At 32.2% G+C, this 20,650-nt stretch overlaps 5 protein-coding genes across 5 annotated transcripts in view; 3 read left to right on the forward strand and 2 right to left on the reverse strand.

Moving 5' to 3' along the window:
* LOC105668365 (elongation factor-like GTPase 1) overlaps positions 1 to 1,020 on the forward strand; it is a 35,658-nt gene extending 34,638 nt beyond the window's left edge. Inside the window, exon 5 of the mRNA XM_012360709.2 lies at positions 45 to 1,020. Coding sequence (XP_012216132.1) covers positions 45 to 233 — 189 coding nt within the window. The 3' untranslated portion in view covers positions 234 to 1,020. The remainder of the gene's footprint in view (positions 1 to 44) is intronic.
* Rlb1 lies at positions 719 to 2,598 on the reverse strand. The gene is made up of 2 exons (XM_012360712.2): positions 2,288 to 2,598; positions 719 to 2,181 (listed from the first exon to the last, which is right to left on the reverse strand). Exons 1-2 carry the CDS (start codon positions 2,312 to 2,314, stop codon positions 985 to 987), a joined length of 1,224 nt encoding a protein of 407 aa, XP_012216135.1. The 5' UTR covers positions 2,315 to 2,598; the 3' UTR covers positions 719 to 984.
* A 235-nt stretch (positions 2,599 to 2,833) lies between these two features.
* Fkbp12 (peptidyl-prolyl cis-trans isomerase Fkbp12) lies at positions 2,834 to 4,726 on the forward strand. The gene is made up of 4 exons (XM_012360713.2): positions 2,834 to 3,137; positions 3,497 to 3,544; positions 3,718 to 3,904; positions 4,057 to 4,726. The coding sequence occupies exons 1-4, from the start codon at positions 3,101 to 3,103 to the stop codon at positions 4,112 to 4,114; spliced, it is 330 nt and encodes a 109-aa protein (XP_012216136.1). The 5' UTR covers positions 2,834 to 3,100; the 3' UTR covers positions 4,115 to 4,726.
* On the reverse strand, positions 4,573 to 9,651 carry stmA (Protein EFR3 homolog stmA). Its single transcript, XM_012360710.2, has 16 exons — positions 9,515 to 9,651; positions 9,319 to 9,395; positions 8,951 to 9,066; positions 8,488 to 8,650; positions 8,256 to 8,408; positions 8,041 to 8,147; positions 7,833 to 7,976; positions 7,673 to 7,751; positions 7,459 to 7,594; positions 7,030 to 7,301; positions 6,779 to 6,951; positions 6,336 to 6,696; positions 6,035 to 6,231; positions 5,855 to 5,954; positions 5,568 to 5,723; positions 4,573 to 5,465 (listed from the first exon to the last, which is right to left on the reverse strand). The coding sequence occupies exons 1-16, from the start codon at positions 9,519 to 9,521 to the stop codon at positions 5,310 to 5,312; spliced, it is 2,397 nt and encodes a 798-aa protein (XP_012216133.1). The 5' UTR covers positions 9,522 to 9,651; the 3' UTR covers positions 4,573 to 5,309.
* Positions 9,652 to 11,281: 1,630 nt separating this feature from the next.
* On the forward strand, positions 11,282 to 20,436 carry LOC105668206 (transmembrane protease serine 9). The gene is made up of 12 exons (XM_067359612.1): positions 11,282 to 11,380; positions 11,537 to 11,850; positions 11,976 to 12,227; positions 12,395 to 12,526; positions 15,081 to 15,186; positions 15,337 to 15,650; positions 15,786 to 16,037; positions 16,179 to 16,310; positions 19,003 to 19,084; positions 19,235 to 19,548; positions 19,688 to 19,939; positions 20,089 to 20,436. The coding sequence occupies exons 1-12, from the start codon at positions 11,335 to 11,337 to the stop codon at positions 20,221 to 20,223; spliced, it is 2,331 nt and encodes a 776-aa protein (XP_067215713.1). The 5' UTR covers positions 11,282 to 11,334; the 3' UTR covers positions 20,224 to 20,436.
* Positions 20,437 to 20,650: the final 214 nt, after the last annotated feature.

Raw genomic sequence — 20,650 nt, forward strand, 5'->3', positions numbered from 1 at the left:
TAATTCGCATTAATATCAATGGCTGAACGAATTTATTTTCACAGATAATCGAGCAAGATCCTTACTGGGTTCCGTCCACAGAAGAGGAATATCTTCATTTTGGCGAGAAAGCAGATAGCCATAATCGAGCTAAATGCTACATGGACGCGGTTCGTCGTAGGAAAGGTCTTCCTGTGGACTCCCAATTAGTTACACACGGCGAAAAGCAACGCACTCTTTCAAAAAATAAGTGACGCGAGATCTTTTTGTTGTACGGATTATGTAAAAGTGCATTTATTCAAACTCTAGCCCTTGTCGTGGACTTGATTATCTCATATCCGTCAAATTTTCTATCTACAAAAGTGCAATTAGCGATTCAATATATGAACAGAAAAAGGATTGTTCTTCATTCCATACATTGTAAAACGAAATTAAATATTAATTATTAACTGAATTTTGTAAATGACTAAGATTTATACATGTGCCGTGTATTGTGAAAGCAATCTGAGTCAAAAATTAAAAAAAAAATTGACTATCACTTATTTTGTGTTATATTAATCTTGAAATATCTCGAAAAATCATCAAAATTTTTTACTTAGACCACTTTCATAATCAGCGGCACATATCTTATTTACTTGATGATTTTAAACTGTCTTATTTGTTTAACTAAATATTTCCAAATCAGTTATGCAACAATTTTTTGCACAAAACGCGGGATACTTACGTACGAATGAAAATGTATGATGACACAATTGCATTTTATTTAACAAAACTACAGACTGTTTAGCGAAAGAAACTACAAATTATAACATTATTACAACATTTGCATAAATGTTATTTACATTAAAAAAATATTAAACCTAAAGATAAATGTACATATGTATATCTTTTTGTCAAAACAATGTTACGAACATACGCCATAAGTTTGCAACGCACTTTGCATAAAAGTGTTTCATTAATTTGTAAGTTTCTTGTTCCATGTATTATATATATATACTGTTACGCCTAATCATCCGTAAATACAATCTTTTTGCCTTGGAATCCTTGCTTTATAACTTCCTGCTCTTTTCTTTTAGCCAACCAAGAGGGATGTACATCGGCGTTTTCCTTTTTGTTACTGACATCGTTCGGATTGCTCTTATTTGTCCTCTTTGTAATCTTATTGGTAGTCCTTTTCTCTGGTCTCGCAGCAGAGGATCGTTCGGCCGGATATTTTTTCAAGTCTACATTGTTTTTATACTTTGCATTTTCTTTTTTACCTCGATCACTGAATTGCAATGATTTGGTTCGTGTGTTATGTTTGTGAGGTTTTGCGTACGATGTCGATGCGCTAATACTACTTCCTTGGTAATCTTCATTATCTTCTGTAAGAAAAAAGTTATCGACTACCTTTGCTTGATCATTTGCAGTGCCCGCGGGATTTAGACTTTCAGCAGTTGTCTGCGCATCTATGCTAGATTCTTCTTCTTTTATGAGCTCTGTGAACCTTTTCACTGTAGCTTCTTTCGTAATGTTACATGGCTTAATTAAATTTGATTGCTTATCTACATCAGTATCCTCCGACGTGCTATCTTCTTTCAGCTCTGTTAACTTCTGTTTTTTCAAGGATGTATTATCTTTGCTCAAAGATTTTTTGCGTTTACACGAGTTATTTTCAGCTTCAGGTAATTCAGTACTACACGATTCTTCATCTTCTGATGTTGAATTATGTTGTGAATAATCGATATTTTTGTCTGATTTAACTTTTTGTTTCTCTGAATTTTTATTCCGAGTGCGAGGACTATTTTCTTTTGAAGATTTTTTAGTTTTTGCAGCATCCTTATTTTTTAACTTTGTAGATTTTTTCTTTTCTTCCGTTAAATATTTTTTATAGTCTGGGAATCTGTCTCTAACTTGCATTATTCTTCTATGAAGATTTTTGTAATACGCAACCCTTGCTGTTATTCGAAAACCATGACTTGAAGATTGATCTTGTAATATTTCTGTCAGACCTCTTTCATTTAAGATCCCAAATTTGGAAATATCATCGTCTTTAATCGTTTTTAGTGCATAAACTTCGGCGATAAGTTTGTCAGCTTTTCTTTTATTCTTCTCCAATTGTGCTTCATTCCCATTTCTATTCCGTAAGTTCTTGGCCTCTTTAACCAGCTTATTCACCATACAAATTCGTGCTTGACGAACCGCATGGCGCAAGAGAACAATCTACAAATATTAAGAGATTTAAATTATGGGTCAAATAAAATCTCTGTAACAACAACGAATATAAACAAATCATATGTGCTTTACTCAGACCATGCATATATCTCACCTCATTGTTTAACTCAGCCTTTGCCATTTTAAACTAATTAAGATCAAAATAAATTCCTTTGAGCAAAAACGTGAGTAGTCTTCTCCCTTTTCTTCTACGCGTATCTATCCTCTTAATAATACAAAAGCTTTTAGAAGTAAATTATTTTAACCTTATTCAGAATATCACAAATACCATCCGAGCAATCCAGAGTGCAACTAATGACCTGCGATATCCAATAAGAGAAGATTTTCCTTCTAGGAATTTTAATAAAGCTTATGCAGTTCTGAAAAAACTAATTCCTCCTTGAGTCACGATGCATGTAAATCTAGAAGCGATACTCGATAGAAGGTTTTGTTCCGGAAGTAGCTCTAGGTACTTTTGACGTTACGTAATTTATGGTGAATGCACACTGCATCCGATAATTGATATACGAGATGCCAAAATCCAATGGAAAAATGCGCTTTCTAGATTCTTTATTCGGCAATCATTTATCCCTAAAAAATAAACATTTTATGAGAATCCCTAATTGCCAACCGGATATACGAAATAACTTTCTCTGTCGTAAACCGCCATCTTCCATTCGGCACCGGATTACTTGCTATTTATATGCATCGTGGAAGGGCATCTTCGATATCCCGTATACCTTGTTATATTCATTGAACGGCGCATTGGAGCGGCATCGTTTTCCGAAGCGCCGACAGTGTCCTTTTTTTGTGAATTTTGTTCACCGCTCCAAGCAAGTTCGATCCGACGAACGCCGCTGACTCCTGCGCGGACGTCGCTGTCTCGAAAAGAGTACCTCCGCCGTTGTACGGAAAAAAATACGCAGTCATGGGCGTGGATGTCGAAGTGCTGAGTCCTGGAGATGGTAATTATATGTTCCATTTTTTATGGACTCGCCGTGTTTCGTGTATTCTTGTCTCCTTATCGAATTTTTCTTTCGTTTCGAATCGCTCTCACACATGTTGTGTTCCCGATACTCCGAAAATTCGCGCTTGCAATGTAATTTTAATGCGCCTCGTACGTCGTAGAAGTCCGCGAGTAAGCGTGGCCCATGCGGTGGTATTCTAGCGCGATCTATTCCGATAAAGTAGGGATGGAGTAACTTTTCCTTATCGATGTTGCTAAAACTGGAATTTTATATGCTGATGCGTATATTATCATTGAATGTTACTTGGAGCATACTTTTTTATGCGCATTACCTTTTACATCGTTGTTTATGCACAGGTCAAACCTATCCAAAGACTGGACAGACGGTGGTCGTACATTATACAGGTAAATATTTTCGCAAGCTCTTTAAATTACATTATAAATCAAGAAACAACCTAAAAAAATTTTAGAATTATTATTATAAGTATGAAATATAATATAAATTTTGTGTATTAAATTGTGAGGCAATAAATATAACAACTTTATTACTATTCTTATCTTGTGATTTATTTTAATAGGTACCCTCGACAATGGGAAGAAATTTGATTCTAGCAGGGACCGTGGTGTACCATTTAAATTCAGAATCGGAAAGGGTGAAGTAATTAAAGGATGGGACCAAGGAGTCGCGCAAATGTGCGTTGGACAACGGGCCAGACTAATTTGTTCTCCAGATTTTGCTTACGGTAGCCGAGGCCACCCTGGCGTATATCCTTTAATACAAAATAATATAAAATAACTTTTGCTTATATATAGATTAAATATAGTCTAAGAAGTCTACTTACAGTCTTCTTATATAATTTAAATTTAATATAAAGTATGCAAATGAGCAAATTATATTAGCCTTGACAAAGACACACTATTCCACCAAATGCCGTTCTCATCTTCGATGTGGAGTTGCTGAAGGTGGAGCCTTGAAATACCTCTTAGAGTGTACCAAACTGACCAAACGCATTTCAATACAAAACAAGAAAAAAAAAATTAAAGTAATGCATCAAATCGTTTTATGTTAAGTAGATGTCACACAAATGACACAATCCTAATGCTAATGCCTTAATTCAATCGCTCAGACGTTAAAAACTGTATTGCGATCTTCGTGAAGTAATATATGAAACATTGTTTCGACCTCGCGCGCGAAAACAATGTAATAATTTATACAGTGTATAAATTACAGATCAATAATACCTGAACAATATCGCATATATATATATAGGTGTTAGACTGTAAGGTCATATACTAATACGTAGTTTTGACTACCTGCTCTCCAAGAGACGCTACTTAACTTGTGTACTTGATTTAAAACCAACTAATCGTGTTCCTATGATGAGCGGTTGAATAAAGGGAATTTTCTCAAGATATCTGCAAAACAACCTGTGTTCATTCCATTCACTATGTATTTGGTAAAATTTTCGAATATTTTGTACAAAAACTCAATGATGTTAAAACAATCACATGAATAATGTAACAATGTGTGTACAGGTCTTTACACAATAAAATACAATAAAATATTGTTTTGCTCCGTCAAACGTACACATTTTTGTCTTATGTATTATGTGAGCGAGTAACTCAAGCCAAATGCAAAAAATGATTAAGCAGTACAAAACAGTAAATCTTTTTCAAATTAACATGTATTTACAAAATATAATGTTTTAAAACAACTTTTCTATAATACTTTTTCTTTATAAATATATTGTGCAACAATATTACAGCACACACTCTGCTGAATATTTTTCTTCCAATCTAGAATATTATACACGAAGAAATCTACGAACAATATACAATTTTCACTTCTACATTGTCAAAAGATTGATTAAATAGCACATTATTCTATTGTAATATATAAATATATATATTACATTTGACACCTACTCGTTAAAAACAAACAGAGCCTACATAGCTCAGCAACATTAACAAAGAAATATATATATATCTTCAACTATATAAAACATAAAAATATTATTTGTTCTACTTTTTATTATGTACATAAAAATCAATACCTTTAAAATGCAGGAGCTACTGTTTATGTATTGGAACACATATGTATGTGTAGAGGATCTAATGCAATTCAACACTACATTTCGGCTAATATTGATGCAACAAGAATGTTAACCATTTAATATACAAACAATTCTGGAAAATGAATTTCGTATGCTGGAGTTTGACTTGGTTTGTTAGCATCTGTCTGTGGTCCAGTTGTAGGAACTGTGTTGCGTGGATCGACAGATAAAGTGTTAAATATCTCTGACAATTTGCTCTGTAAAACATCGTGCTGTGAACAGAAGAAATGAGGAAAGGGCATGATGAAAATGTACCTGCGACAATTTTTGATATTATATATGATATTATTTGTAAAATATAAATTTTCTTATACCTTTGGCTGTGTCTTTGATACTAAATCTTGAAATGGTGCATTTCTAAAGAATTGAGAAAGTTGCATTCGCTTCTCTTCCTCCACTACATGATTATTGTTACTTTCTGTCAGAATTCTTTTCATGCTTTCAAATGTTAATTCCTCTCCAGGTAATTTCTGTAAAGAATTACAGTCGAAAAGTTAGTAGAAGACAATAACAAATCAGAGAAATATACAAACGAAATGAAACAAATAATCATAAACTTCTTCGCTGCTTTGGCAAAAATTTACGTGAATGTTAATTATACCTTCTGTACTCCAGGTGATGAACCTCCGCTGTCCAATTCCGGACCTCCAGAGTTAATGTCAGCCAGTGAATTCCGTCCAGCGCTGTCAACCCAGGAATGCCTAACGGAAGATATTTGTGTCAGATAAATGCAATATATGCAACGATTATTACATATGTATTTGACATGCAATTTTCTTACCTATGTTGTAAAGAACTGCTGCTGTAGCCCGAGCCTTGTTGCAATTTTCCATCAAGGCCGACACCCTTCAGGCACTCACTGACAACGGTTTGATCGACCAAAAGTGCAGGCGCCAATCTGGACGTCAGACCAGTATCGTACTGAGATTGCAAATCCGGTAGCAAGTGTGGACTATCATTTCGGCGCGCTTCTACTACCTTAAAACAAATTTATCAGGTTAGTAATAAATTTTAATTTAGCAGTATATCATCACTACATGAAACAGACATAAATTAATTTGCAAAGATTTTGAGCCACCCACCTTTTTCGCATAGTCCATTAGAGCAGTAATATTACATACATATGATATTAAAATTAATAAGCTGATAACTATCGCATGTAAGTTGAACTTAAGTGAAAGGCTAATCTGAGCACTTGTCAGTGCCAAATCCTGTAGGCTCAACACCAATCTCAATAACTCCAATACAGTTTCCTCGGAAGCCAATTCAATGGCGAGTAACGCCAATGTAGTATAAATAGATTCCACATTATCAACAGTATTGCTAGACAACTCTAACGATTCGTATAACGCGAGGTAGATTTCAGGACCATGCTTTCGAATAAAGATCACGTCGGGTCTCGAAGCCTTCTCAATAGCAAGACCAAGTTCCGCTACAATTACACTAAAAAAAGAAAAAGAACATTATTCCATCTGCGAAGAATCGCACAAAACATACAAAATATTGATAAATTAATGAAGATTACGTTGGCTTAGCGAGCTTTGTGATATTCCGATGTCTGTCGATTAAAGTATGGAATATTTTCTGTACAAGAAGCCTCATTTCGGCATCAGCTGCTAGTGACATTCTCAGCAACGGATCCAAGAAACTGGGAGGGAATGTCGTGTTCAAATGAATAGTTTGGTACTTGGTGCCAACCTAAATACAAAGAAATAAAGCATCCACATTAAATCCTGCATAATTTACAATTTTATATAATAATAACAAACAATTTACCTTTAATAGCGATTTTAAGAGTATGCTCTGAAGTAATACATCTCCTTTGCCGACCGATACGATACGATCTGGCTGGCTGTACGGAACCTTACTCATGATGAACATCATGATCTCAATTTTCTGATAATCCGGAAGATGATTCGCGAATTCTCCAAGGGCGTTAATAAGAGCTTCCTGGTATAATTGCTCATCACTACTCGACGATTGGTTTCTCGTCACGCTAACCCGGAGATGAGACAATAAGGAGTTTATAATTTCCAATACAGATGGACCTAAAAGAAACACGCATTGTTAGAAAAAGAAAAAAATACCAAAAGATTTCTCTTTCAAATTAATCTTTCCGCTGCATTCAATAATTGTTGCTCGTATATGTTAATTTGCACGATTAAATTGATCTTGAATTTATTTAATTGCACTGAATGTACTTACCAACGCTTTCACCTGCAGCGATTGATATAATTTTGGATAAAGTATCCGCTATACTAGTGCGAATTTTTGGGGACGACTTTGAATGATCGTCGAGATGTGTCATTAAAGCTTCCACCACAGTGTACGAATATTGCGACTGAAAGATGTGTTAAAAAAATACTGAATATCCAATATATGTTCAAGCATTAGTTGAATTATATATATAATTACATACCTGGATAGAAAACATAATTATTCTGAATGTATGAATTGCGAAATAATTAGGAACCCACAATTGATGATTATCCAAGTGTCTGTAAATAGTAAATTATTGTGTGATATTTCAGAAATAAATAAATTCGTATACAAAAATCCTTTAGAATTTCATTTTGTACCTTAATACAGGTCTTATGACACATCTGATGTGACCGAATGATGCGCGCCCAATCAATTCGCGCATACAAGTTTCTGCAAATTGCGGTGGATCCGATCGTTCTTCCGTTGGGCTGTCTGGTGTTGGATCTTCTTTATCAGCGTATCTAAAATGGTGTGAAAACTTCGGCATCAGTATATGTTTCATAATACTTGTTTCTTCTAAATTACCTTGAATTCTGCATGTTATAAAGCAATGATGGTACAATTTTATCCATATGTACAGGTTCCCAGATATTTTCTACGAGATCATCTGAAAGAGTTTTCCTCACAACACCCTGTGAAAAATACATAATTGACAATTTTAGTTATAACTTTCAATATACAATATGCAAAAAGCACATTGATTGATATAAAAAGCGGACCAGCATTCAGTAATATTATACCTGCAATCCTTGAATTCCAGCAAGCCTGATTTGTTTGCGTATAGCGGGATCGTCATTATTGGAATGGCACATTGCAGAATATTTTGATACAAAGAAATCATAGCGTGTGTGGTAAGAGGGTGTGTCTTCTTCAATGTTGGCAAATCTAACAAACTAGTACAAAATGGGTTCATATCAATCGAGTGAAACTGATATAACAATGATATTACATCCATCAATAATTGTTACTTACAGACTGCGTTGCCAGAATTTGTAACTGAGGATCTGTAGATTCCAGCAATTTCTGCACCATCTTCAAAAAGCTTTCAACAAAGAGATTCAAAGTTTGTGCGTGACAAGCAACCAGAAGTTGGTCCATTGCTTCCATGGCAATAATAACAAAGCCATTTCTCCTCCTATTAAAACATAATTTCTTATTTCAGTTTTTGATTTATATAATACTTTAATTATAGATATTGTATAATATGTATAAGTCCACTGAATTAATACTAGTCATATATGTGAGTCATCAGAATTAATTGCTCTAATTCTTGTATGTATAGCAACATATAATTATTTACATAATCAGACGTTATGGTAAGATAACTGATATAATTTCTCAACTTATGACACTTGTACATAATACCGTTGTACATGTCAGATTAAAATCATGCAAATATCACTATTATTTACCATTACTATTATACATTTTTTACCTGTAAATATCTCTGGAAGCCCGTTGAAACAAATACTCTCCAATCCTGTCCAACTTTTCAGGACTGCTCAGTGAATAGAATGTCAGTTTCTCCATATTATTTTTAATCAAGCCATCCTGACAATTAACAAAATACATTAAAGTAGTTCAATGAGCATGAAATATTGATTTTCATACAAAATTTATTTTTTATTCGTTGCAAATATCATAAGTTCAACCATAAATAGAATACCCATTTTGGTCCAGTTTACAGTCAAGGACAGCGTTTCGGTATTGATTAATACATTCATTTATGAGCAGACAGACGCGGGGAACAAAAATATAAAAAAAAAATATTTTTAATTATATAAGACAACGGAAAAACTTTACCTGAGGATTCACTGGAAAAATATTGTCAACGAGTCTTTTATATCTCGGACGTAACGCAGAGCAACACCAACAACAACCTAATAAAAAAAAACAATAAGACAAAAATATATTAGTGTCATCTCTTAATTATAATGTAAACGGCACGCATTTCTGATTATTTACATTAAATTTCGGTAATGTAAATTGTCACGCTTACCAAACATCTCGTCAGTTCTTGCTTAAAGTGACAGCAATGACAGTTACGTTGGATCGTGAACGTGGATACGTATATATACTTTGATCGGTGTTATCGATAGTCTAGTACCTATCGTCCAAAGAATGCAACTGCAAACGATAATGATTCCTAGAAACATTTCATGTTCAAGTTATTACAGCCACGGATGCTCCATCAAGTAATTACAATACTCCACTGATAGATGGCAATACCATAGAAAAATTTTGCTGAACGCGATAAGATGTCCCATGGCTACAAGCATAAACTTTTCTTGAATGCGATAGTTTGCGAACCGATATGATAATAATATGTAAATAAGTTTTAAGTTGTCAAGCAAATTAATTACTAACAATCACAAAAATTAAACTATTTAAAAATTATATATAAATCTTCATTTTTATGCAATAATATATATAATATATATAATGTGAAATATAAATAAAATATTTATAATATATTTAAAATATATATAATCATATTCTTAAAACATTATAATAAAAGCTTTAATTAAAATTTAAAAGTTCTTTCAATATCATTTTATATAACGTGTTCATTAAATTTTGTTTTCATTTTGATGATTCTCTTGATAAAAGTATTTATATTTACACAGCTGTAACATTGAAAATGAAATGATTCAGAACTAATAATTATTCAATAAATTAAGCTAAAAACTATAGATAATTTCTTAATAAAGAACGACAGAAATATACATATTTTTTTTTTAATTTTTATATTAAAATAATTCATATTTTAATAGACACTTGTTTTTGTCACTTTTGTTGTTTAATCAAGCATGTAATTAACAAATTATATATAAATATGATATAAATATAGTATTAAAATTATATGCACAATGTTCATATTGTTTCAAAAAAATTAAAAATAATTATTTTCATTTATCTTCTTTAATTACGAAAATTGCTTATCAAACACTAACTCGTTTCAAAAGCATTACGGTTTAATATTTAATATTTTACTTTCAACAAATAATTTATTTTTAATTAACTTACATAATGAGTTTACAGTAGATACAAATAAAACTTGCAAAATATAACTTTTCTTAAATAAATATTTAAACACTTTATGTCAATTGTTAGAATAACATCTGCGTTTACAAATATTTGTTATAGATTTGAATTCATTGAGAAACCTTAAAAGATTATCAATGATCAATCGATCAAACTTGAATCTCTATGCCAACATTCTTTAATCATAAATGGAAATTTTTAATTGCGATTATTCAATTAATAGTATAAAACAAATAATGACTAATTATAAACTATTTTCATAAATTTTAAGATTTCTATAATACACGTACAAAATAGAAATTGTGTTCCTATTGTAAAGAACGATAGAAGAACTAAAACAAATAATTCTTTTAATAAAAAAACATTCTTACAAAGTTATCTATTTAATAAATTATTCAAATCTGTAATATTGCTTGCTTTAATAATATTTGCTAAATTGAATACGTGAACTCTTTTTTTTTAATGTTTTATTTTTGGAAAAAATGATTAAGTCTTCAATAATAATAAAGAGATATGCCGTACGTCTCATTATTTTTATGTATGTTTTATCATTCCTTCTCATTTAATTTCTACTGCGATGTAATTGCATCCTTTAATTTTGTCACATGTGTCTCATTTAAATGAGAAATAAAAACGTCTCCGCGTTAATGTACTGTAAAAAATGCGACCAACTGTTCAGCAAGGTCAAATATAGATATGAATCCTATATAAAAAAGGAGTGGAAATTGGAATCCACACTTTCTCTTACGACCCGGCTTGCACCTATCTGCAGACATGCTGCCCTTAGCTGTTATCTTGGTGATCGGCGTTTTTGCGCAACGTAAGTAAAGAAAGCGCATGAAATAATTTAACGAGCTATAATTCTTTTGCTCGCAACAAATATTTCATTAATTTTTTTATAACGATTTATCGTACCTAAAATGAGGTAGCTTGTTTTACGAGAAATATTTATTCATTGTCACATATCGAATTGCAGAGACGTTCGCTGACGAACCCGAAGCGATCGTCGGCGGTCAGCCTGCCGCACTGGGTGAATTCCCGTGGCAAGTTTCTCTGAATGTCAATGGCCGGCACGTTTGCGGCGGTTCTATCATTGCACCCAATAAAATTTTGACCGCCGCTCATTGCATAAAAGGTGTCGTATCTCCGCCCTACAACAACTTGCGCATTGTTACCGGAACGGTCGTAGCCACTCAAGGACAATCTTATGCTGTACAAGGTGTCCGCTTACATCCCCAGTATGTGGATAGCGTATCGCAATCTTGGGTGAATGACATCGCCGTGATCACCGTAAGTCGATATTAATTGCAAGAAAATTTGATAGAAATGTGAAATTGGAGCCAAACAGTTTCTTTTTTTTCTATTCTTTTCAGTTCAGTTGTACATTTCGGTCACTTGTTTTATTTTCATTTCAGCTTGCTGGATCGATTACATATAATCAAAACCAGAGAAATATTCCTTTGGCCACCAGTCCGCCAGCTCCTGGCACGCTATGTACTTTGTCCGGATGGGGTTTGACAAGTGCCAATGGACGACTTTCGCCGAACCTTCTTAAGATGAACCAAGCCATAGTCAGTAAGTCAACTTGCCAGAATGCACACAGAGGACAGCCAATTTATGACAGCCACTTGTGTGCGTTAAATCAACGCGGAATCGGTGCTTGCCAAGTAAGTATTCAGTAACAATTATCATTTAATATGTGTGAAGCGTCTTGATGTCGCTTACATATTTGTATCTTGATAGATAACTGATTCGCTAGTTTGTTCAGTACTGTTACTCAAATTATTGAAAATTTAAGTAAAAATTAATTGGAATGTTTCTTTGCGTTTATCAGGGTGACAGCGGTGGTCCATTTGTCTGCAATGGCCAACAGTACGGTGTGACTTCCTGGGTTCTTCCTTGCGCCGTCGGTGTTCCTGATGCTTACACCAGCGTCTATCATCATTTGAATTTCATCCGAAGCTCATAAATGATACAGATTTTGGCACAATATGGAGGATAATCGATTTAATCATATTTGATGAATTATGTCAACTCACCGCGTCAACGTATCAAGAATAGTCAGTTGTGATATCGGACAGAACGCGACGATACATCTCGGTTGCGTTTTTAAAATACAAGAAACTCTTCTACATTTTACATGTCAATAAAATAAATAATCAACGCTTTTCAATCTATTATATGTTGATTTTTATTAATACCTGGCATCCTTTCATCCGGCATTCGATCTTTTTTGAAATAAACAATTACGTGTAGCGCAGACTCTAGTTATAAACTTCTTACGCCATAATATTTTTTAATTAAATTGCTATCATTGTCAAAATATTTGTGATTCAGAAATAATTTTGACAACATTTTTAATCAGACTGCGAAACATTACTGATTTTGAAATATTCTTGATGAGCAAGTAAATAACTAATAATTAGAAACACTAATCCCGTATGAAACTTGATGTTATTGCAACGCTGGGATAATTTTACGATGCAATTTTACGATCAATGGTCGATCGTATCGAACGTTGTTCCGAGAACGTGCTCGATCATCATCGATGAGATCACGAGTTTCGAATTTTCATGCTCTATCATGGAATCAATTAAGCCATTGAACCACGGATGCACGGATAGTCTAGGAAAGATTATGAAGAAATACGTATTCGGCGTATACTTAATAAAAAATTCATGTATATATATTTAATAATGATTAACTATAAATGCGTTATGTATTAAACAAATTATTCCAAATATAAAGTCAATTCTTGAATTATATATTGTTTTTATTTTTAATTTATATTTATTTGCAATACATACGTATGTATTTATGAGATAGAAAATTAAAATTTTCATGAAGTTACATCAAACAGCGTGTTAAAAAACTTTCTTAAAAGCATTAACCGGATATACATATACATATAAAATATAAAGAAACATTAAATAAAAGTCTGAAAAATCATACCTGACAAATTATACCTAAAAAATAAAAGCGTTTAATAAAAATCTAGAAAATATTAATTTTGTTTTAGGAAACTATTCTTCATTTTTTATTGTCATAATATATCATTGTTCGATAACCTAAAACAAATAAATGTAAATATCGTCGAATTGTTTTATTTAATTGTTTAGTGGCCTAACAAAAAATCCTACCTAATAAAACAATTCTATCTAATAAAAAATCCTACCTAATAGAAGATCTAAACATCTAAAAACTTATTTAAATCAACCAAAGAACGCGGATAGAAATAACGATTTAACGATTAACGTTAATTTACAAGTATCGATTTAATTTCACGTTATACGCATTTTTTTTATAATCTTATAAGATTATTGCAATCAAAATTGTAGCCAAAGCATATCTTTATATCTTGATTAATTCTTGTACTCTAGTAATTGTGCTTTTTTTCTTATTGTCTTTTATATCATTATCTTTGACAAGAAATAATATAAAATCATACATCTGTTATAGATTTTTAATAAAAGTATTAAAGTGTGCAATCGTGTTTCAGGTATTGTTTGTGCAAGGACTATTATATCAGTAATAAAGTAAGTTACAAAAGAATGAGATCAAATTCAGTAACATGCCTATAATACAAAAGCAAAGAAAAATGACGGACGCTAGATATTTCGGGGATTCAGTCAAAAATATGCTAAGAGAATTTAGTAAAAAATTTTCATCTTGTCTGCCATTGGAGAGGATTATATGTTATTCTTGTAACAGGTGCAACGGTAGCGAGTGAGTTGATAAACTACATGAAAAAGAACGTTATTGTTTATTTCTTATTTTTGTTAATAATTATTAGTAAATAATTATCGTCGTATTCATTGCAATCATACGTATCACTGGTTATATTATATAGAAAACCGAATCGTTGACTAACGTTCTTCAGAATCTGCAGGAGCAGATTCTGAAATTCTGATCCTGCGTTAAATTTTTTTGCGTTTCAAATTTTTAAACACTTGCTCATCCTTCAAATTTTCTCACAAGTTGCACGTTTTTTATAAGCTTGTAATTAAATTACAACAGGCACATGTGTGATGAGCCGGTTTTAAATCAACTGTAAAGTGTTTTTATTGATAATAGAAAATAAAGTATAAAATTACATTATATTTGATAAAAATTCCTCCTAATCAAATGTTTGCTAATTGAATTATTATAATTATTCAAGGGTACATTAATAATGAAGTTTACTATTAGTAAATATTTACTAAGCTGAATATACTATCTGTTATTTGATGTTTTACATTTTGTGCGAATATAAATAATTGCGATGATAATAGAGACATATTTTGTAATAAATTTGTGTAATAAATTTCTTTGTAAAGACAGATACATATTTAACAATTATGTATGTCGAATTATTCCACCTCATTTAACTTACATTCTGCGATCCAATATTAGCAATCTTTAATAGTTTCATACCTGTTTGATAAAAATACAGAATACAAACGTCACAGAGTTTATTTATAGTAAGAAATACGACCAACTGTTCACTGAGGTCAAATATGGGCATGAATTCTGTATAAAAGAGTGCAAGAAGATGCTATTCGCACTTTCCTTTTCGACTCAGCTTGCGTTCATTTGCAGACATGCTGTCCTTAGCTGTTATCTTCGTTATTGGCGTTTTCGCGCAACGTAAGTAAAGACGCATCGAATACTTCAACGATATTATTCTCGTACCTGCGATAAATATTTTACTAATTTATCTATTCACATTTGTCGTACTTAAAACGATGTAGATCGTTTTATGAGAAATATTTCTTTATTGTACATTTTGATTTACAGAGACTTTCGCTGACGAGCCCGAAGCGATCGTCGGCGGTACGGCTGCCGCGCCGGGCGAATTTCCGTGGCAATGTTCCTTGCAACAATACGGTCAGCACATTTGCGGTTGTTCCATCATTGCCCCCAATAAAATTTTGACCGCCGCTCATTGTGTGCATGGCATTTTTTCTCCACCTTACTCCAACTGCCGCGTTGTCACTGGAACCATTAATGTCAACCAAGGACAATCTCACACTGTGAAGAGTATTCGCGTACATCCCCAGTATGTAGATGACGTAAGAGAATCTTGGGTGAATGACGTCGCTGTGATCACCGTAAGTCGATATTAATTACGAGATAATTTGATACCAGAAATGTGAAATTGGAGCTAAAAAGTTTCTTTTTTTTTTATACTCCTTTTTAGTTCAGTTGTACGTTTTGGTCACTTATTTTAATTTTATTTATTTCAGCTTACTGCGTCGATTCAATATAATCAATACCAGAAAAGTGTTCCTTTGGCCAACAGTGCGCCAGTCCCTGGCACGCAATGCACCTTGTCTGGATGGGGTTTGACAAGTGCCAATGGACGATCTCCGACGAACCTTCTTAAGATGCACCAAGCCATAATCAGTCACGCACAATGTAAAGAAGAATATAGAGGATCGAAGATTTATGAAAGCCATTTGTGTGCATACAATAAGCGTGGAATCGGCGCTTGCCAGGTAATTATGCAATAACATCTTTCATTGAATACGTGCAGTATTTATGTATCTATAGATAATTGATTCGCTCATTTGTACAGTTACTCAAAATATAGAAGATTTAAATAAAAATTAATGGAAATGTGTTTTTGCATTCATCAGGGTGACAGCGGTGGTCCATTTGTCTGCAATGGCGTACAGTACGGTATTACTTCCTGGGTTTTACCTTGCGCTGTCGGTGCTCCTGATGCTTACACCAGTGTCTATCATCATTTGGCCTTCATCAGAAGCTCATAAATGATATACAGAATATGGAGGATAAATTGATTGAATCGTATTTGATGAATTATGTCGACTTACCGCGTCAAAAAAATATCCTGTTGCGATATTGGATAAAACGTGACAATATATCGGTTTTTAAAATACAAGAAACTCTTCTGTATTTGTTCTTCTTCTATGTGTGAATAAAATAAATAAACAACACTTTTAATCTACTATATGTATTGATTTTTATTAATATCTGCTATCCTTTTATCCGATATTCAACCTTTTTTGAAATAAATAATTATGTGTAGCGCAGACTGTAATTATAAATTTCTTGCGCCAATATTTTTTAAATTAAATTCACATTATATACATATATATAATGTAAAAAATAAATAAAATATTTTTTATTTAAAAAATATATAATTATATTCTTAAAACATTATAATTAAAGCATTAATTAAAATTTAAGAGCTCTTTTAATATCATCTTATATAACGTGTTCACTAAATTTTGTTTCCAGTTTGATGATGCTTTTGATAAAAATATTTATATTTACACAGCTGTCACATAGAAAATGACATTCAGAACTATTAGTTATTCAATGAATTAAGCTGGAAGCTAAAGATAATTTCTTAATAAAGAGCAAGAAAAATATATGTTTTTTTTATTTTTATATTAAAATAATTTATATTTTATTAAACACTCCTCTTTGTCAATTTTGTTGTTTAATCAAACATGTAATTAACAAATTAAATGTAAATATGGTATAAAGATATTATTAAAATTATACACATAATGTTCATATTGTTTCAAAAAAATTTAAAATAAATGTTTTCATCTATCTCTTTTAATCACAAAAAATTGTTTATCAGACACTAAGTCATTTCGAAAGCATAACGGTTCAATATTTAATATTTTACTTTCAACAAATAATTTATTTTTAATTAACTTATTATATAATGAGTAAATAAAACTTGCGAAATATAACTTTTCTTAAATAAATATTTAAACACTATGTCAATTGTAGAATAACATCTGCGTTTACAAATTTAGATCTATAACAGATTTGAATTCATTGATAAGCTTTAAAAGGTTATCGATGATCAGTCGATTAAACTTGAATCTCTATGCCAACATTCTTTAATCATAAATGAAATTTTTAATTGCGATTATTCAATCAATAGTATAATACAAATAATGACTAATCATAAACTATTTTCATAAATTTTAAGATTTGTACAATTATAAACGTTCAAAATAGAAATCGTGTTCCTATTGTAAAAAATGATAGAAAAAAATACAACAAATAATTCGTATTCTTTCAATAAAAACATTTTTACAAAGTTATCTATTTAATAAATTATTCAAATCTGTAAAATTGCATGCTATTAATAGATGTTTGCTAAATTAAATTTGTAAATTCTTTACTTTTTAATATTTATCTTTTGTTAAATAAATGATTAAATCTCCAATAATAATAAACAGATATACTCTGCACATCTCATTACTATTATATGTATATTTTATCATTCTTTCCCATTTAATTTCTACTGCGACGTAATTAAATTCTTTATTTTTGTCACATCTGTCTCACTCAAGTAAGTTCTCGCGTTAATGTTTTGCAAAAAATACGACCAACTATTTACTAAAGTCAAATAGATATGAATAGATATAAATCCTATATAAAAAGGGATAGAAATTGGGATTCACACTTTCTTTTTCGATCCGATTCGCACCCATTTGCAAACACGCTGCCCTTAACTGTTCTCTTCGTGATTGGCGTTTTTGCGCAACAAATAAATAATCGATGCTTTGAAATTTACTATACGTATTGATTTTTATTAATATCTGCCACTCTTTTATCCAGCGTTCAACCTTTTTTGAAATAAATAATTATATGTAGTGCAGATTCTGATTATAAACTTCTTACGCCAATATTTTTAAAAATATTTAATAAAATATTTGCAATATTTAATATCCATACTTGCTTATTAGAAATTCTTTATGTGTACATTAATTTTTCAAATAATTAGACTTTTTTAGTAATTCTTTAATTAATATTGTTAGACAAACGAATTATTAGTTTAATGTATGTAATTATAATTTCACAAATATGAATTATTTTGAACGCATCTGTAATCTTGAATTATTCTCGTATTTTACAGATCAGCTATGGAAATCAATAGAACGACAACTCCGCTGCTGCACATCGATCGGTGAATTAACCCAATTTGTCTTTTTTATTGTTAAAATAAATAAAAGTGGATTAAAGAATACAAAAATTTGTTCCCGAAACACTTTGCAGATCATGTCATTTTTATTTTTTATAAAAATGTTTCATTTGATTCAACAAACCGTCTGTTCAATTTTGGACGAAATAAATTTAGAGATTCAACCAGAATTTGTCTATTTAGTCCAAAATCGAACAGACAGTTTGTTGAATAAAACGAAATATTTTTCTCAGTGTAGGGACATATTTGTGTAATAAATTTCTCTGTAAGAAGAGATAATATGTTGAACAATTATGCACGTCACATTATTCCACCTCATTTAACTTAAATTGTGCGAATTAACAAAGTAAGCTTTTACACCTGTTTTGTGAAAATGCAGAATACAAACGTCATCGAGTTTATTTACAATAAGAAACACGACAAGCTGCTCACCGAGGTCAAATATAGATACAAATTCTATATAAAACAGGGGGAGATGATATTCGCACTTACTTTTTCAACACAGCTTACACCCATCCGCAAGCATGCTGTCTTATGCTGTCATCTTCGTAGTCGGCGTTTTTGCGCAACGTAAGTAAAGACGCATCGAATAATTCAACGGGATATCATTCTCGTACCTGCGATAAACATTTTACTAATTTATCTATACACATTTGTCGCACCTAAAGCGATGTAGATCGTTTTATGAAAAATACTTACTTATTGTATACTGATTTAAAGAGACGTTCGCTGACGAGCCCGAAGCGATCGTCGGCGGTACGCCTGCCGCGCCGAACGAATTCCCGTGGCAATGTTCCTTGCAACAAAGCGGTCAACACATTTGCGGTTGTTCCATCATTGGCCCCAATAAAATTTTGACCGCCGCTCATTGTGTGAAGGACATTTTCTATCCACCCTACTCCGATTGCAGCATTAAAACTGGATCCATTAATGTTAAACAAGGACAATCTCACACTGTGAAGAGTATTCGCATACATCCCCAGTATGTGGATAGTGTATTGGAATCTTGGGTGAATGACGTTGCCGTGATCACCGTAAGTCGATATTAATTACGAAATATGTAATTTAGTATTTTTAAAACTCTGAAAGTTTTTAGTTAAAATTGTGTACAGTTTCATCTTTGTACTATTTCGTTCAACCGTGCATTTCACTCAATTGCTTTATTCATTTCAGCTCAATAAAGCGATACAGTATAACGCACAGCAATCTGCTATCCTTTTGGCCGACAGTCCGCCAGTGGCTGGCACGCGATGCACTTTGTCTGGATGGGGTATGATAAGGGCCAATGGACCTCTTCCGACGTATCTTCTTAAGATGGACCAGGTCCTAGTCACTAAAAAACAATGTGAAGATGGCAACAGAGGAATGAAGATAAATGATAGCCATTTGTGTGCATACAATCAGCGTGGAATCGGCGCTTGCCAGGTAATTATGCAATAACATCTTTCATTGAATACGTGCAGTATTTATGTATCTATAGATAATTGACTCGCTACTTTGTACAGTTACTCAAAATATTGGAGATTTAAATAAAGATTAACGTCTTTTAATAAATGTCTTTTTGCACTTATTAGGGTGACAGCGGCGGTCCACTTGTCTGCAAAAACCGACAGTACGGTATCACTTCCTGGGTTCTTCCTTGCGCTCGCGGTGTTCCTGATGCTTACACCAGCGTCTATCATCATTTGGCCTTCATCCAAAGCTCATAAATGATATACAGATTTTGGCACAATATGGAGGCACAATATGAATCGATTTAATTATGTCAACTCACCGCGTCAACGTATCAAAAGAATAGCCCGTTGTGATATTCGGGCAAAGCGCAACAATACATCGGTTGCATTTTCAAAATACATGAAACTCTTCTGTATTTGTTCTTCTTCTACTGTGAATAAAATAAATAATCAGCACTTTTAAATCTACTGTACGTATTAATTTTTATTATGATCTGTCATTCTTTTATCCGGTTTTTTGAAATAAATAATTATATGCAGACTCTAATTATAAAGTTTTAACACTAACATTTTTAATTAAACTACTATCATTGTCAAAATATTTGTGATTAAAATAATTTTGACAATATTTTCAATTACGCTGCAAAATATTTGTGATTTTAAAATATTTTTGGTGAGCAAG

This window comes from Linepithema humile, chromosome 7 (assembly GCF_040581485.1).
Source record: "Linepithema humile isolate Giens D197 chromosome 7, Lhum_UNIL_v1.0, whole genome shotgun sequence".
In the NCBI taxonomy this organism is placed as follows: domain Eukaryota; kingdom Metazoa; phylum Arthropoda; class Insecta; order Hymenoptera; family Formicidae; genus Linepithema; species Linepithema humile.

Bases quoted from the DNA above. Each gene is read 5' to 3' on its own strand.
- Rlb1 (XM_012360712.2), bottom strand. From the start codon at position 2,314: ATGGCAAAGGCTGAGTTAAACAATGAG. The intron at 2,182-2,287 runs GTGAGATATATG...TAATATTTGTAG, and splicing joins AGGCTGAGTTAAACAATGAG to ATTGTTCTCTTGCGCCATGC.
- Fkbp12 (XM_012360713.2), top strand. From the start codon at position 3,101: ATGGGCGTGGATGTCGAAGTGCTGAGTCCTGGAGATG. The intron at 3,138-3,496 runs GTAATTATATGT...GTTTATGCACAG, and splicing joins AGTGCTGAGTCCTGGAGATG to GTCAAACCTATCCAAAGACT. The intron at 3,545-3,717 runs GTAAATATTTTC...TTATTTTAATAG, and splicing joins GGTGGTCGTACATTATACAG to GTACCCTCGACAATGGGAAG.
- stmA (XM_012360710.2), bottom strand. The intron at 8,651-8,950 runs GTAAAAAATGTA...ATGTTTTAATAG, and splicing joins GCTTCCAGAGATATTTACAG to GAGGAGAAATGGCTTTGTTA. The intron at 6,697-6,778 runs GTAATCTTCATT...TTCTTTTTTTAG, and splicing joins ACAAAGCTCGCTAAGCCAAC to TGTAATTGTAGCGGAACTTG.
- LOC105668206 (XM_067359612.1), top strand. From the start codon at position 11,335: ATGCTGCCCTTAGCTGTTATCTTGGTGATCGGCGTTTTTGCGCAAC. The intron at 11,851-11,975 runs GTAAGTCGATAT...TTTTCATTTCAG, and splicing joins ATGACATCGCCGTGATCACC to CTTGCTGGATCGATTACATA. The intron at 19,085-19,234 runs GTAAGTAAAGAC...ACTGATTTAAAG, and splicing joins AGTCGGCGTTTTTGCGCAAC to AGACGTTCGCTGACGAGCCC.